At 34.5% G+C, this 15800-nt stretch overlaps 1 protein-coding gene across 3 annotated transcripts in view; it reads right to left on the reverse strand.

Moving 5' to 3' along the window:
• LOC118401738 (V-type proton ATPase subunit H-like) overlaps window positions 1-15800 on the reverse strand; it is a 125121-nt gene that overhangs the window by 41943 nt on the left and 67378 nt on the right. For all 3 annotated transcript variants that reach the window (XM_052500620.1, XM_052500618.1, XM_052500621.1), the window contains one exon: window positions 3564-3756. In XM_052500620.1, the coding sequence (XP_052356580.1) occupies window positions 3564-3756 (193 nt within the window). The remainder of the gene's footprint in view (window positions 1-3563; window positions 3757-15800) is intronic.

The following is a 15800-nucleotide window of genomic DNA, read 5'->3' on the forward strand; positions in this document are numbered from 1 at the left end:
CAACAGGGTGCTGATACTGGAGCCACCAACAGGGTGCTGATACTGGAGCCACCAACAGGGTGCTGATACTGGAGCCACCAACAGGGTGCTGATACTGGAGCCACCAACAGGGTGCTGATACTGAAGCCACCAACAGGGTGCTGATACTGAAGCCACCAACAGGGTGCTGATACTGGAGCCACCAACAGGGTGCTGATACTGGAGCCACCAACAGACAACAGGGTGCTGATACTGGAGCTACCAACAGACAACAAGGTGCTGATACTGGAGCCACCAACAGACAACAGGGTGCTGATACTGGAGCCACCAACAGACAACAGGGTGCTGATACTGGAGCCACCAACAGGGTGCTGATACTGGAGCCACCAACAGGGTGCTGATACTGGAGCCACCAACAGGGTGCTGATACTGGAGCCACCAACAGGGTGCTGATACTGGAGCCACCAACAGGGTGCTGATACTGGAGCCATCAACAGGGTGCTGATACTGGAGCCACCAACAGATAACAGGGTGCTGATACTGGAGCCACCAACAGGGTGCTGATACTGGAGCCACCAACAGGGTGCTGATACTGGAGCCACCAACAGGGTGCTGATACTGGAGCCACCAACAGGGTGCTGATACTGGAGCCACCAACAGGGTGCTGATACTGGAGCCACCAACAGGGTGCTGATACTGAAGCCACCAACAGGGTGCTGATACTGAAGCCACCAACAGGGTGCTGATACTGGAGCCACCAACAGGGTGCTGATACTGGAGCCACCAACAGACAACAGGGTGCTGATACTGGAGCCACCAACAGACAACAAGGTGCTGATACTGGAGCCACCAACAGGGTGCTGATACTGGAGCCACCAACAGGGTGCTGATACTGAAGCCACCAACAGGGTGCTGATACTGAAGCCACCAACAGGGTGCTGATACTGAAGCCACCAACAGGGTGCTGATACTGGAGCCACCAACAGACAACAGGGTGCTGATACTGGAGCCACCAACAGACAACAGGGTGCTGATACTGGAGCCACCAACAGGGTGCTGATACTGGAGCCACCAACAGGGTGCTGATCCTGGAGCCACCAACAGGGTGCTGATCCTGGAGCCACCAACAGGGTGCTGATCCTGGAGCCACCAACAGACAACAGGGTGCTGATACTGGAGCCACCAACAGACAACAGGGTGCTAATACTGGATCCACCAACAAGGTGCTGATACTGGAGCCACCAACAGGGTGCTGATACTGGAGCCACCAACAGGGTGCTGATACTGGAGCCATCAACAGGGTGCTGATACTGGAGCCACCAACAGGGTGCTGATACTGGAGCCATCAACAGGCAACAAGGTGCTGATACTGGAGCCACCAACAGAGTGCTGATACTGAAGCCACCAACAGGGTGCTGATACTGGAGCCATCAACAGGGTGCTGATACTGGAGCCACCAACAGACAACAGGGTGCTGATACTGGAGCCACCAACAGACAACAAGGTGCTGATACTGGAGCCACCAACAGACAACAAGGTGCTGATACTGGAGCCACCAACAGGGTGCTGATACTGGAGCCACCAACAGGGTGCTGATAATGGAGCCACCAACAAGGTGCTGATACTGGAGCCACCAACAGGGTGCTGATACTGGAGCCACCAACAGGGTGCTGATACTGGAGCCACCAACAGACAACAGGGTGCTGATACTGGAGCCACCAACAGACAACAAGGTGCTGATACTGGAGCCATCAACAGGGTGCTGATACTGGAGCCACCAACAGGGTGCTGATACTGGAGCCACTATTCTTAGGGAAAACAGGATTTTGAATGGGACTGAATTGTGTGGTAAACTGTACAAGACTGTTTGTTTTGGGGCCATGGACAGTGGATGGTGAATTCATTATCTGACAGAGTCTTGCAGGATGTCAGACAGGGATAAGTAGACAACTAGCTACTGTAACCAACTACAGTGGGGCAAAAAAGTATTTCGTCAGCCACCAATTGTGCAAGTTCTCCCACTTAAAAAGATGAGAGAGGCCTGTAATTTTCATCATAGGTACACTTGAACTATGACAGACAAAATGAGGAAAAAAATCCAGAAAATCATATTGTAGGATTTTTAATCAATTTATTTGCAAATTATGGTGGAAAATAAGTATTTGATCAACAACAAAAATGTATCTCAATACTTTGTTAAATAGGTCAAACGTTTTCTGTATGTCTTCACAAGGTTTTCACACACTGTTGCTGGTATTTTGGCCCATTCCTTCATGTAGATCTCCTCTAGAGCAGTGATGTTTTGGGGCTATTGCTGGGCAACACAGACTTTCAACTCCCTCCAAAGATTTTCTATGGGGTTGAGATCTGGAGACTGGCTAGGCCACTCCAGGACCTTGAAATGCTTCTTACGAAGCCACTCCTTCGTTGCCCGGGCGGTGTGTTTGGGATCATTGTCATGCTGAAAGCCACGTTTCGTCTACAAATGCCCTTGCTGATGGAAGGAGCTTTTCACACAAAATCTCACGATACATGGCCCCATTCATTCTTTCTTTACACGGATCAGTCGTCCTGGTCCCTTTGCAGAAAAACAGCCCCAAAGCATGATGTTTCCACTCCCATGCATCACAGTAGGTATGGTGTTCTTTGGATGGCACTCAGCATTCTTTGTCCTCCAAACACGACGAGTTGAGTTTTTACCAAAAAGTTATATTTTGGTTTCATCTGACCATATGACATTCTCCCAATCTTCTTCTGGATCATCCAAATGCTCTCGAGCAAACTTCAGACGAGCCTGGAAATGTACTGACTTAAGCAGGGGGACACCTCTGGCACTGCAGGATTTGAATCCCTGGCAGCGTAGTGTGTTACTGATGGTAGGCTTTGTTACTTTGGTCCCAGCTCTCTGCAGGTCATTCACTAGGTCCCCCCGTGTGGTTCTGGGATTTTTGCTCAACGTTCTTGTGATCATTTTGACCCCACGGGGTGAAATCTTGCGTGGAGCCCCAGATCGAGGGAGATTATCAGTGGTCTTGTATGTCTTCCATTTCCTAATAATTGCTCCCACAGTTGATTTCTTCAAACCAAGCTGCTTACCTATTGCAGATTCAGTCTTCCCAGCCCGGTGCAGGTCTACAATTTTGTTTCTGGTGTCCTTTGACACCTCTTTGGTCTTGGTCATAGTGGAGTTTGAAGTGTCACTGTTTGAGGTTGTGGACAGGTGTCTTTTATACTGATAATAAGTTCAAACGGGTGCCATTAATACAGCTAACGAGTGGAGGACAGAGGAGCCTCTTAAAGAAGAAGTTACAGGTCTGTGAGAGCCAGAAATCTTGCTTGTTTGTAGGTGACCAAATACTTATTTTCCACCATAATTTGCAAATAAATTGATTAAAAATCCTACAATTTGATTTTCTGGATTTTTTCCCCCTCATTTTGTCTGTCATAGTTGAAGTGTACCTATGAGGAAAATTACAGGCCTCTCATCTTTTTAAGTGGGAGAACTTGCACAATTGGTGGCTGACTAAATACTTTTTTGCCCCACTGTACCTACCTACCTACCGTAACTAACTAGCAGTACGTACCCTGAAGGCAGCCAGGATGATGCGCGTGACCTTCTCCTTGACAGACTCCTGCAGGATGTCAGACAGGGCCGGCACCACGTTGTAACGGCGTAGCTGCTCACAGAGCTGAGAGTTGAAGGCCAGCAGCCACACACAAAACCCCATCTGGTACTGCAGCTGGAAACCACACTTGTTACTGAGCACAGCCGTGATGCTAGAGGGAGGAGAGAGAACAGGGTCAGGGGTCAGGTGGTACAGGAAACCACACTTGTTACTGAGCATAGCTGTGACGCTAGAGGGAGGAGAGAGAACAGGGTCAGGGGTCAGGTGGTACAGGAAACCACACTTGTTACTGAGCACAGTCGTGATGCTAGAGGGAGGAGAGAGAACAGGGTCAGGTGGTACAGGAAACCATTTGTTACTGAGCACAGCCGTGATGCTAGAGGGAGGAGAGAGAACAGGGTCAGGTGGTACAGGAAACCACATTTGTTACTGAGCACAGCCGTGATGCTAGAGGGAGGAGAGAGAACAGGGTCAGGGGTCAGGTGGTACAGGGGTTAGAAACACACAGAACCCGATCTGGTACAGGAAACCACACAGGTCGATCAGCGTAGTTTTATGGTGCCTCATGGTTTTATTGCATGGTTTATGACTTTATAGCTTGAGTTACAGATACCAGCAGTGGTTTGGCTAACTTAATCTTCTAGTGTAGTCAAACAGGTTAAAGCACTGGACCTCTCCAACCACACTAATGATGTGAGCCTAACAGATAGAAGGTAGTGGTAACAGCATTGTTACAATCACTGCATACTGCTAACAGAGAAATACATTTGTTAATACCCAGAGACAAGTAGTAACAGAATTAGATGTAGTAATGGTATTAGATGTAGTAATAGTATTAGATGTAGTAATAGTACCCAGAGACTAGTAGTAATGGTATTAGATGTAGTAATAGTATCCAGAGACTAGTAGTAATGGTATTAGATGTAGTAATGGTATTAGATGTAGTAATGGTACCCAGAGATAGTAGTAATGGTATTAGATGTAGTAATAGTATTAGATGTAGTAATAGTACCCAGAGACTAGTATGGTATTAGAATGGTATTAGATGTAGTAATAGTACCCAGAGACTAGTAGTAATGGTATTAGATGTAGTAATGGTATTAGATGTAGTAATAGTATTAGATGTAGTAATGGTATTAGATGTAGTAATAGTATTAGATGTAGTAATGGTATTAGATGTAGTAATAGTACCCAGAGACTAGTAGTAATGGTATTAGATGTAGTAATAGTACCCAGAGACTAGTAGTAATGGTATTAGATGTAGTAATAGTACCCAGAGACTAGTAGTAATGGTATTAGATGTAGTAATGGTATTAGATGTAGTAATAGTATTAGATGTAGTAATAGTATTAGAGTAGTAATGGTATTAGATGTAGTAATGGTATTAGATGTAGTAATAGTACCCAGAGACTAGTAGTAATGGTATTAGATGTAGTAATAGTATTAGATGTAGTAATGGTATTAGATGTAGTAATAGTATTAGATGTAATGGTAATATGTAGTAAGAGTACTAGAGTAGTAATGGTATTAGATGTAGTAATAGTATTAGATGTAGTAATGGTATTAGATGTAGTAATGGTATTAGATGTAGTAATAGTATTAGATGTAGTAATAGTATTAGATGTAGTAATAGTACCCAGAGACTAGTAGTAATGGTATTAGATGTAGTAATAGTACCCAGAGACTAGTAGTAATGGTATTAGATGTAGTAATGGTATTAGATGTAGTAATAGTATTAGATGTAGATGTAGTAATAGTATTAGATGTAGTAATAGTACCCAGAGACTAGTAGTAATGGTATTAGATGTAGTAATGGTATTAGAGTAATAGTAGTAATATGGTATTAGATGTATTAATAATGGTATTAGATGTAGTAATAGTACCCAGAGACTAGTAGTAATGGTATTAGATGTAGTAATAGTATTAGATGTAGTAATGGTATTAGATGTAGTAATGGTATTAGATGTAGTAATAGTATTAGATGTAGTAATGGTATTAGATGTAGTAATAGTACCCAGAGACTAGTAGTAATGGTATTAGATGTAGTAATAGTATTAGATGTAGTAATGGTATTAGATGTAGTAATAGTATTAGATGTAGTAATGGTATTAGATGTAGTAATAGTACCCAGAGACTAGTAGTAATGGTATTAGATGTAGTAATAGTACCCAGAGACTAGTAGTAATGGTATTAGATGTAGTAATGGTATTAGATGTAGTAATGGTATTAGATGTAGTAATAGTACCCAGAGACTAGTAGTAATGGTATTAGATGTAGTAATGGTATTAGATGTAGTAATAGTATTAGATGTAGTAATAGTACCCAGAGACTAGTAGTAATGGAATTAGATGTAGTAATAGTACCCAGAGACTAGTAGTAATGGTATTAGGTGTAGTAATAGTACCCCGAGACTAGTAGTAATGGTATTAGATGTAGTAATAGTATTAGATGTAGTAACAGTATTAGATGTAGTAATAGTACCCAGAGACTAGTAGTAATGGTATTAGATGTAGTAATAGTACCCCGAGATAGTAGTAATGGTATTAGATGTAGTAATGGTATTAGATGTAGTAATGGTATTAGATTAGTAATGTATTAATAGTAATGGTATTAGATAGTAGTAATGGTATTAGATGTAGTAATAGTACCCAGAGACTAGTAGTAATGGTATTAGATGTAGTAATGGTATTAGATGTAGTAATAGTATTAGATGTAGTAATAGTATTAGATGTAGTAATGGTATTAGATGTAGTAATGGTATTAGATGTAGTAATGGTATTAGATGTAGTAATAGTATTAGATGTAGTAACAGTATTAGATGTAGTAATAGTACCCAGAGACTAGTAGTAATGGTATTAGATGTAGTAATAGTACCCAGAGACTAGTAGTAATGGTATTAGATGTAGTAATAGTATTAGATGTAGTAATAGTATTAGATGTAGTAATAGTACCCAGAGACTAGTAGTAATGGTATTAGATGTAGTAATAGTACCCAGAGACTAGTAGTAATGGTATTAGATGTAGTAATAGTATTAGATGTAGTAATGGTATTAGATGTAGTAATAGTACCCAGAGACTAGTAGTAATGGTATTAGATGTAGTAATAGTACCCAGAGACTAGTAGTAATGGTATTAGATGTAGTAATAGTATTAGATGTAGTAATGGTATTAGATGTAGTAATAGTATTAGATGTAGTAATGGTATTAGATGTAGTAATAGTACCCAGAGACTAGTAGTAATGGTATTAGATGTAGTAATAGTATCCAGAGACTGGTAGTAATAGTATTAGATGTAGTAATGGTATTAGATGTAGTAATAGTATTAGATGTAGTAATGGTATTAGATGTAGTAATGGTATTAGATGTAGTAATGGTATTAGATGTAGTAATGGTATTAGATGTAGTAATGGTATTAGATGTAGTAATAGTATTAGATGTAGTAATGGTATTAGATGTAGTAATAGTACCCAGAGACTAGTAGTAATGGTATTAGATGTAGTAATAGTATTAGATGTAGTAAGAGACTAGACTAGTAGTAATGGTATTAGATGTAGTAATATACCCAGAGTATTAGATTGTAGTAATAGTATTAGATGTAGTAATTATGTAGTAAGAGATTAGATGTAGTAATGGTATTAGATGTAGTAATAGTACCCAGAGACTAGTAGTAATGGTATTATATGTAGTAATAGTATTAGATGTAGTAATGGTATTAGATGTAGTAATAGTACCCAGAGACTAGTAGTAATGGTATTAGATGTAGTAATAGTATTAGATGTAGTAATAGTATTAGATGTAGTAATAGTACCCAGAGACTAGTAGTAATGGTATTAGATGTAGTAATAGTACCCCGAGACTAGTAGTAATGGTATTAGATGTAGTAATAGTATTAGATGTAGTAATGGTATTAGATGTAGTAATAGTATTAGATGTAGTAATGGTATTAGATGTAGTAATAGTACTTAGAGACTAGTAGTAATGGTATTAGATGTAGTAATAGTACCCAGAGACTAGTAGTAATGGTATTAGATGTAGTAATAGTATTAGATGTAGTAATGGTATTAGATGTAGTAATAGTATTAGATGTAGTAATGGTATTAGATGTAGTAATAGTACCCAGAGACTAGTAGTAATGGTATTAGATGTAGTAATGGTATTAGATGTAGTAATAGTATTAGATGTAGTAATAGTACCCAGAGACTAGTAGTAATGGAATAGTAGATGTAGTAATAGTACCCAGAGACTAGTAGTAATGGTATTAGATGTAGTAATAGTATTAGATGTAGTAATGGTATTAGATGTAGTAATAGTATTAGATGTAGTAATGGTATTAGATGTAGTAATAGTACCCCGAGACTAGTAGTAATGGTATTAGATGTAGTAATAGTATTAGATGTAGTAACAGTATTAGATGTAGTAATAGTACCCAGAGACTAGTAGTAATGGTATTAGATGTAGTAATGGTATTAGATGTAGTAATGGTATTAGATGTAGTAATGGTATTAGATGTAGTAATAGTATTAGATGTAGTAACAGTATTAGATGTAGTAATAGTACCCAGAGACTAGTAGTAATGGTATTAGATGTAGTAATAGTATTAGATGTAGTAATGGTATTAGATGTAGTAATAGTATTAGATGTAGTAATAGTATTAGATGTAGTAATAGTACCCAGAGATGTAGTAATGGTATTAGATGTAGTAATAGTATTAGATGTAGTAATGGTATTAGATGTAGTAATAGTATTAGATGTAGTAATGGTATTAGATGTAGTAATAGTACCCAGAGACTAGTAGTAATGGTATTAGATGTAGTAATAGTACCCAGAGACTAGTAGTAATGGTATTAGATGTAGTAATGGTATTAGATGTAGTAATAGTACCCAGAGACTAGTAGTAATGGTATTAGATGTAGTAATAGTATTAGATGTAGTAATGGTATTAGATGTAGTAATGGTATTAGATGTAGTAATGGTATTAGATGTAGTAATAGTACCCAGAGACTAGTAGTAATGGTATTAGATGTAGTAATAGTATTAGATGTAGTAATGGTATTAGATGTAGTAATGGTATTAGATGTAGTAAGAGATTAGATGTAGTAATGGTATTAGATGTAGTAATAGTATTAGAGACTAGTAATGGTATTAGATGGTATTAGATGTATTAGTAGTAATAACCCAGAGACTAGTAGTAATGGTATTAGATGTAGTAATAGTATTAGATGTAGTAATGGTATTAGATAGTAATAGTAATAGTAATGGTATTAGATGTAGACTAGTAGTAATGGTATTAGATGTAGTAATAGTATCCAGATCCAGACTAGTAATGGTATTAGATGTAGTAATGGTATTAGATGTAGTAATGGTATTAGATGTAGTAATGGTATTAGATGTAGTAATGGTATTAGATGTAGTAATGGTATTAGATGTAGTAATGGTATTAGATGTAGTAATGGTATTAGATGTAGTAATAGTATTAGATGTAGTAATGGTATTAGATGTAGTAATGGTATTAGATGTAGCAGTATTAGATGTAGTAATGGTATTAGATGTAGTAATAGTATTAGATGTAGTAATGGTATTAGATGTAGTAATGGTATTAGATGTAGTAATGGTATTAGATGTAGTAATGGTATTAGATGTAGTAATAGTACCCAGAGACTAGTAGTAATGGTATTAGATGTAGTAATAGTACCCAGAGACTAGTAGTAATGGTATTAGATGTAGTAATAGTATTAGATGTAGTAATGGTATTAGATGTAGTAATGGTATTAGATGTAGTAATAGTACCCAGAGACTAGTAGTAATGGTATTAGATGTAGTAATAGTACCCAGAGACTAGTAGTAATGGTATTAGATGTAGTAATAGTATCCAGAGACTGGTAGTAATAGTATTAGATGTAGTAATGGTATTAGATGTAGTAATGGTATTAGATGTAGTAATGGTATTAGATGTAGTAATGGTATTAGATGTAGTAATGGTATTAGATGTAGTAATGGTATTAGATGTAGTAATGGTATTAGATGTAGTAATGGTATTAGATGTAGTAATGGTATTAGATGTAGTAATGGTATTAGATGTAGTAATGGTATTAGATGTAGTAATAGTACCCAGAGACTAGTAGTAATGGTATTAGATGTAGTAATAGTACCCAGAGACTAGTAGTAATGGTATTAGATGTAGTAATAGTATTAGATGTAGTAATGGTATTAGATGTAGTAATAGTACCCAGAGACCAGTAGTAATGGTATTAGATGTAGTAATAGTACCCAGAGACTAGTAGTAATGGTATTAGATGTAGTAATAGTATCCAGAGACTGGTAGTAATAGTATTAGATGTAGTAATGGTATTAGATGTAGTAATAGTATTAGATGTAGTAATGGTATTAGATGTAGTAATGGTATTAGATGTAGTAATGGTATTAGATGTAGTAATGGTATTAGATGTAGTAATGGTATTAGATGTAGTAATGGTATTAGATGTAGTAATGGTATTAGATGTAGTAATGGTATTAGATGTAGTAATGGTATTAGATGTAGTAATGGTATTAGATGTAGTAATAGTACCCAGAGACTAGTAGTAATGGTATTAGATGTAGTAATAGTACCCAGAGACTAGTAGTAATGGTATTAGATGTAGTAATAGTATTAGATGTAGTAATGGTATTAGATGTAGTAATGGTATTAGATGTAGTAATGGTATTAGATGTAGTAATAGTACCCAGAGACTAGTAGTAATGGTATTAGATGTAGTAATGGTATTAGATGTAGTAATGGTATTAGATGTAGTAATGGTATTAGATGTAGTAATAGTATTAGATGTAGTAACAGTATTAGATGTAGTAATAGTACCCAGAGACTAGTAGTAATGGTATTAGATGTAGTAATAGTATTAGATGTAGTAATAGTACCCAGAGACTAGTAGTAATGGTATTAGATGTAGTAATAGTATTAGATGTAGTAATGGTATTAGATGTAGTAATAGTATTAGATGTAGTAATAGTATTAGATGTAGTAATAGTATTAGACTAGTAGTAATGGTATTAGATGTAGTAATGGTATTAGATGTAGTAATAGTATTAGAGACTAGTAGTAATAGTATTAGATGTAGTAATAGTATTAGATGTAGTAATGGTATTAGATGTAGTAATGGTATTAGATGTAGTAATGGTATTAGATGTAGTAATAGTATTAGATGTAGTAATGGTATTAGATGTAGTAATAGATGTAGTAAGAGACTAGTAGTAATGGTATTAGATGTAGTAATGGTATTAGATGTAGTAAGATTAGATGTAGTAATGGTATTAGATGTAGTAATAGTATTAGATGTAGTAATGGTATTAGATGTAGTAATAGTACCCAGAGACTAGTAGTAATGGTATTAGATGGTATTAGATGTAGTAATAATAGTATTAGATGATTAGATAGTAAGTATTAGATGTAGTAATGGTATTAGATGTAGTAATAGTACCCAGAGATAGTAGTAATGGTATTAGATGTAGTAATAGTATTAGATGTAGTAATGGTATTAGATGTAGTAATAGTATTAGATGTAGTAATGGTATTAGATGTAGTAATAGTACCCAGAGACTAGTAGTAATGGTATTAGATGTAGTAATAGTATTAGATGTAGTAATGGTATTAGATGTAGTAATAGTACCCAGAGACTAGTAGTAGTGGTATTAGATGTAGTAAATTAGAGTACCCAGAGACTAGTAGTAATGGTATTAGATGTAGTAATAGTAGATCCAGTAAGACTAGAGTAGTAATGGTATTAGATGTAGTAATAGTATTAGATGTAGTAATGGTATTAGATGTAGTAATGGTATTAGATGTAGTAATGGTATTAGATGTAGTAATAATGGTATTAGATGTAGTAATAGTATTAGATGTAGTAATGGTATTAGATGTAGTAATGGTATTAGATGTAGTAATGGTATTAGATGTAGTAATAGTATTAGATGTAGTAATAGTATTAGATGTAGTAATGGTATTAGATGTAGTAATGGTATTAGATGTAGTAATGGTATTAGATGTAGTAATAGTATTAGATGTAGTAATGGTATTAGATGTAGTAATAGTACCCAGAGACTAGTAGTAATGGTATTAGATGTAGTAATAGTACCCAGAGACTAGTAGTAATGGTATTAGATGTAGTAATAGTATTAGATGTAGTAATGGTATTAGATGTAGTAATAGTATTAGATGTAGTAATAGTATTAGATGTAGTAATGGTATTAGATGTAGTAATAGTACCCAGAGACTAGTAGTAATGGTATTAGATGTAGTAATAGTACCCAGAGACTAGTAGTAATGGTATTAGATGTAGTAATAGTATTAGATGTAGTAATAGTATTAGATGTAGTAATGGTATTAGATGTAGTAATAGTATTAGATGTAGTAATGGTATTAGATGTAGTAATGGTATTAGATGTAGTAATGGTATTAGATGTAGTAATGGTATTAGATGTAGTAATGGTATTAGATGTAGTAATGGTATTAGATGTAGTAATGGTATTAGATGTAGTAATGGTATTAGATGTAGTAATGGTATTAGATGTAGTAATGGTATTAGATGTAGTAATGGTATTAGATGTAGTAATAGTACCCAGAGACTAGTAGTAATGGTATTAGATGTAGTAATAGTACCCAGAGACTAGTAGTAATGGTATTAGATGTAGTAATAGTATTAGATGTAGTAAAGTATTAGATGTAGTAATAGTACCCAGAGACTAGTAGTAATGGTAATTAGATGTAGTAATAGTATTAGACTAGTAGTAATGGTATTAGATAGTAATATGGTAATGGTATTAGATGTAGTAATAGTATTAGATGTAGTAATGGTATTAGATGTAGTAATAGTACCCAGAGACTAGTAGTAAATGGTATTAGATAGTAAGTATTAATAGTACCCAGAGACTAGTAGTAATGGTATTAGATGTAGTAATGGTATTAGATGTAGTAATAGTACCAGAGACTAGTAGTAATGGTATTAGATGTAGTAATAGTATTAGATGTAGTAACAGTATTAGATGTAGTAATAGTACCCAGAGACTAGTAGTAATGGTATTAGATGTAGTAATAGTACCCAGAGACTAGTAGTAATGGTAATAGTATTAGATGTAGTAATAGTATTATTAGATGTAGTAACAGTATTAGATGTAGTAATAGTACCCAGAGACTAGTAGTAGTAATGGTATTAGATGTAGTAATAGTAATAGTATTAGATGTAGTAATAGTATTAGATGTAGTAATAGTATTAGATGTAGTAATAGTATTAGATGTAGTAATGGGTAGTAATAGTACCCAGAGACTAGTAGTAATGGTATTAGATGTAGTAATGGTATTAGATGTAGTAATAGTACCCAGAGACTAGTAGTAATGGTATTAGATGTAAGTATTAATAGTAGTATTAGATGTAGTAATGGTATTAGATGTAGTAATGGTATTAGATGTAGTAATGGTATTAGATGTAGTAATGGTATTAGATGTAGTAATAGTATTAGATGTAGTAACAGTATTAGATGTAGTAATAGTAGTAATGGTATTAGATGTAGTAATGGTATTAGATGCAGTAATAGTATTAGATGTAGTAATGGTATTAGATGTAGTAATAGTAGATTAAGATGTAGTAATGGTATTAGATGTAGTAATAGTATTAGATGTAGTAATAGTATTAGATGTAGTAATAGTACCCAGAGACTAGTAGTAATGGTATTAGATGTAGTAATGGTATTAGATGTAGTAATAGTATTAGATGTAGTAATAGTATTAGATGTAGTAATAGTATTAGATGTAGTAATGGTATTAGATGTAGTAATAGTATTAGATGTAGTAATGGTATTAGATGTAGTAATAGTACCCAGAGACTAGTAGTAATGGTATTAGATGTAGTAATAGTACCCAGAGACTAGTAGTAATGGTATTAGATGTAGTAATAGTATCCAGAGTAATAGTATTAGATGTAGTAATAGTATTAGATGTAGTAATGGTATTAGATGTAGTAATGGTATTAGATGTAGTAATGGTATTAGATGTAGTAATGGTATTAGATGTAGTAATGGTATTAGATGTAGTAATAGTATTAGATGTAGTAATAGTATTAGATGTAGTAATAGTATTAGATGTAGTAATGGTATTAGATGTAGTAATGGTATTAGATGTAGTAATGGTATTAGATGTAGTAATAGTATTAGATGTAGTAATAGTATTAGATGTAGTAATAGTATTAGATGTAGTAATGGTATTAGATGTAGTAATGGTATTAGATGTAGTAATAGAGACCCAGAGATTAGTAGTAATGGTATTAGATGTAGTAATAGTAGTAAGAGACAGAGAGTAGTAATGGTATTAGATGTAGTAATAGTATTAGATGTAGTAATGGTATTAGATGTAGTAATAGTATTAGATAGTAGTAATGGTATTAGATGTAGTAATAGTACCCAGAGACTAGTAGTAATGGTATTAGATGTAGTAAGTATTAGAATAGTATTAGATGTAGTAATGGTATTAGATGTAGTAATAGTATTAGATGTAGTAATGGTATTAGATGTAGTAATAGTATTAGATGTAGTAATGGTATTAGATGTAGAATAGTAGTAATGGTATTAGATGTAGTAATAGTATCCAGAGACTAGATGTAGTAATGGTATTAGATGTAGTAATAGTACCCAGAGACTGGTAGATGTATTAGAGTAATGGTATTAGATAGTAATAGTAATGTAGTAATGGTATTAGATGTAGTAATGGTATTAGATGTAGTAATGGTATTAGATGTAGTAATGGTATTAGATGTAGTAAATTAGGTAGTAATTAGATGTAGTAATGGTATTAGACTAGTAGTAATGGTATTAGATGTAGTAATAGTACCCAGAATAGTAGTAATGGTATTAGATGTAGTAATAGTATTAGACTAGTAGTAATGGTATTAGATGTAGTAATAGTATTAGATGTAGTAATAGTATTAGATGTAGTAATAGTATTAGATGTAGTAATGGTATTAGATGTAGTAGTATTAGATGTAGTAATGGTATTAGATGTAGTAATAGTATAGTAGATGTATTTAGATGTAGTAATGGTATTAGATGTAGTAATAGTATTAGATGTAGTAATGGTATTAGATGTAGTAATAGTAATGGTAATGGTATTAGATGTAGTAATAGTACCCAGAGAGTAATGGTATTAGAGTAGTAATGGTATTAATGGTAACAGTATTAGATGTAGTAATAGTACCCAGAGACTAGTAGTAATGGTATTAGATGTAGTAATAGTATTAGATGTAGTAATGGTATTAGATGTAGTAATGGTATTAGATGTAGTAATGGTATTAGATGTAGTAATGGTATTAGATGTAGTAATGGTATTAGATGTAGTAATAGTACCCCGAGACTAGTAGTAATGGTATTAGATGTAGTAATAGTATTAGATGTAGTAACAGTATTAGATGTAGTAATAGTACCCAGAGACTAGTAGTAATGGTATTAGATGTAGTAATAGTATTAGATGTAGTAATAGTACCCAGAGACTAGTAGTAATGGTATTAGATGTAGTAATAGTATTAGATGTAGTAATGGGATTAGATGTAGTAATGGTATTAGATGTAGTAATAGTATTAGATGTAGTAATGGTATTAGATGTAGTAATAGTATTAGATGTAGTAATGGTATTAGATGTAGTAATAGTAATAGTATTAGATGTAGTAATGGTATTAGATGTAGTAATAGTACCCAGAGACTAGTAGTAATGGTATTAGATGTAGTAATGGTATTAGATGTAGTAATGGTATTAGATGTAGTAATGGTATTAGATGTAGTAATGGTATTAGATGTAGTAATGGTATTAGATGTAGTAATAGTATTAGATGTAGTAATAGTACCCATTAGACTAGTAATAATAATGGTATTAGATGTAGTAATAGTATTAGATGTAGTAATAGTATTAGATGTAGAGTACTAGTAGTAATGGTATTAGATGTAGTAATAGTATTAGATGTAGTAATGGTATTAGATGTAGTAATGGTATTAGATGTAGTAATGGTATTAGATGTAGTAATAGTATTAGACGCAGTAGTAATGGTATTAGATGTAGTAATAGTACCAGAGATCCAGTAGAGTATTAGATAGTAATGGTATTAGATGTAGTAATGGTATTAGATGTAGTAATAGTATTAGATGTAGTAATGGTATTAGATGTAGTAA

This window comes from Oncorhynchus keta, unplaced genomic scaffold, assembly GCF_023373465.1.
Source record: "Oncorhynchus keta strain PuntledgeMale-10-30-2019 unplaced genomic scaffold, Oket_V2 Un_contig_1171_pilon_pilon, whole genome shotgun sequence".
NCBI classification, from domain to species: domain Eukaryota; kingdom Metazoa; phylum Chordata; class Actinopteri; order Salmoniformes; family Salmonidae; genus Oncorhynchus; species Oncorhynchus keta.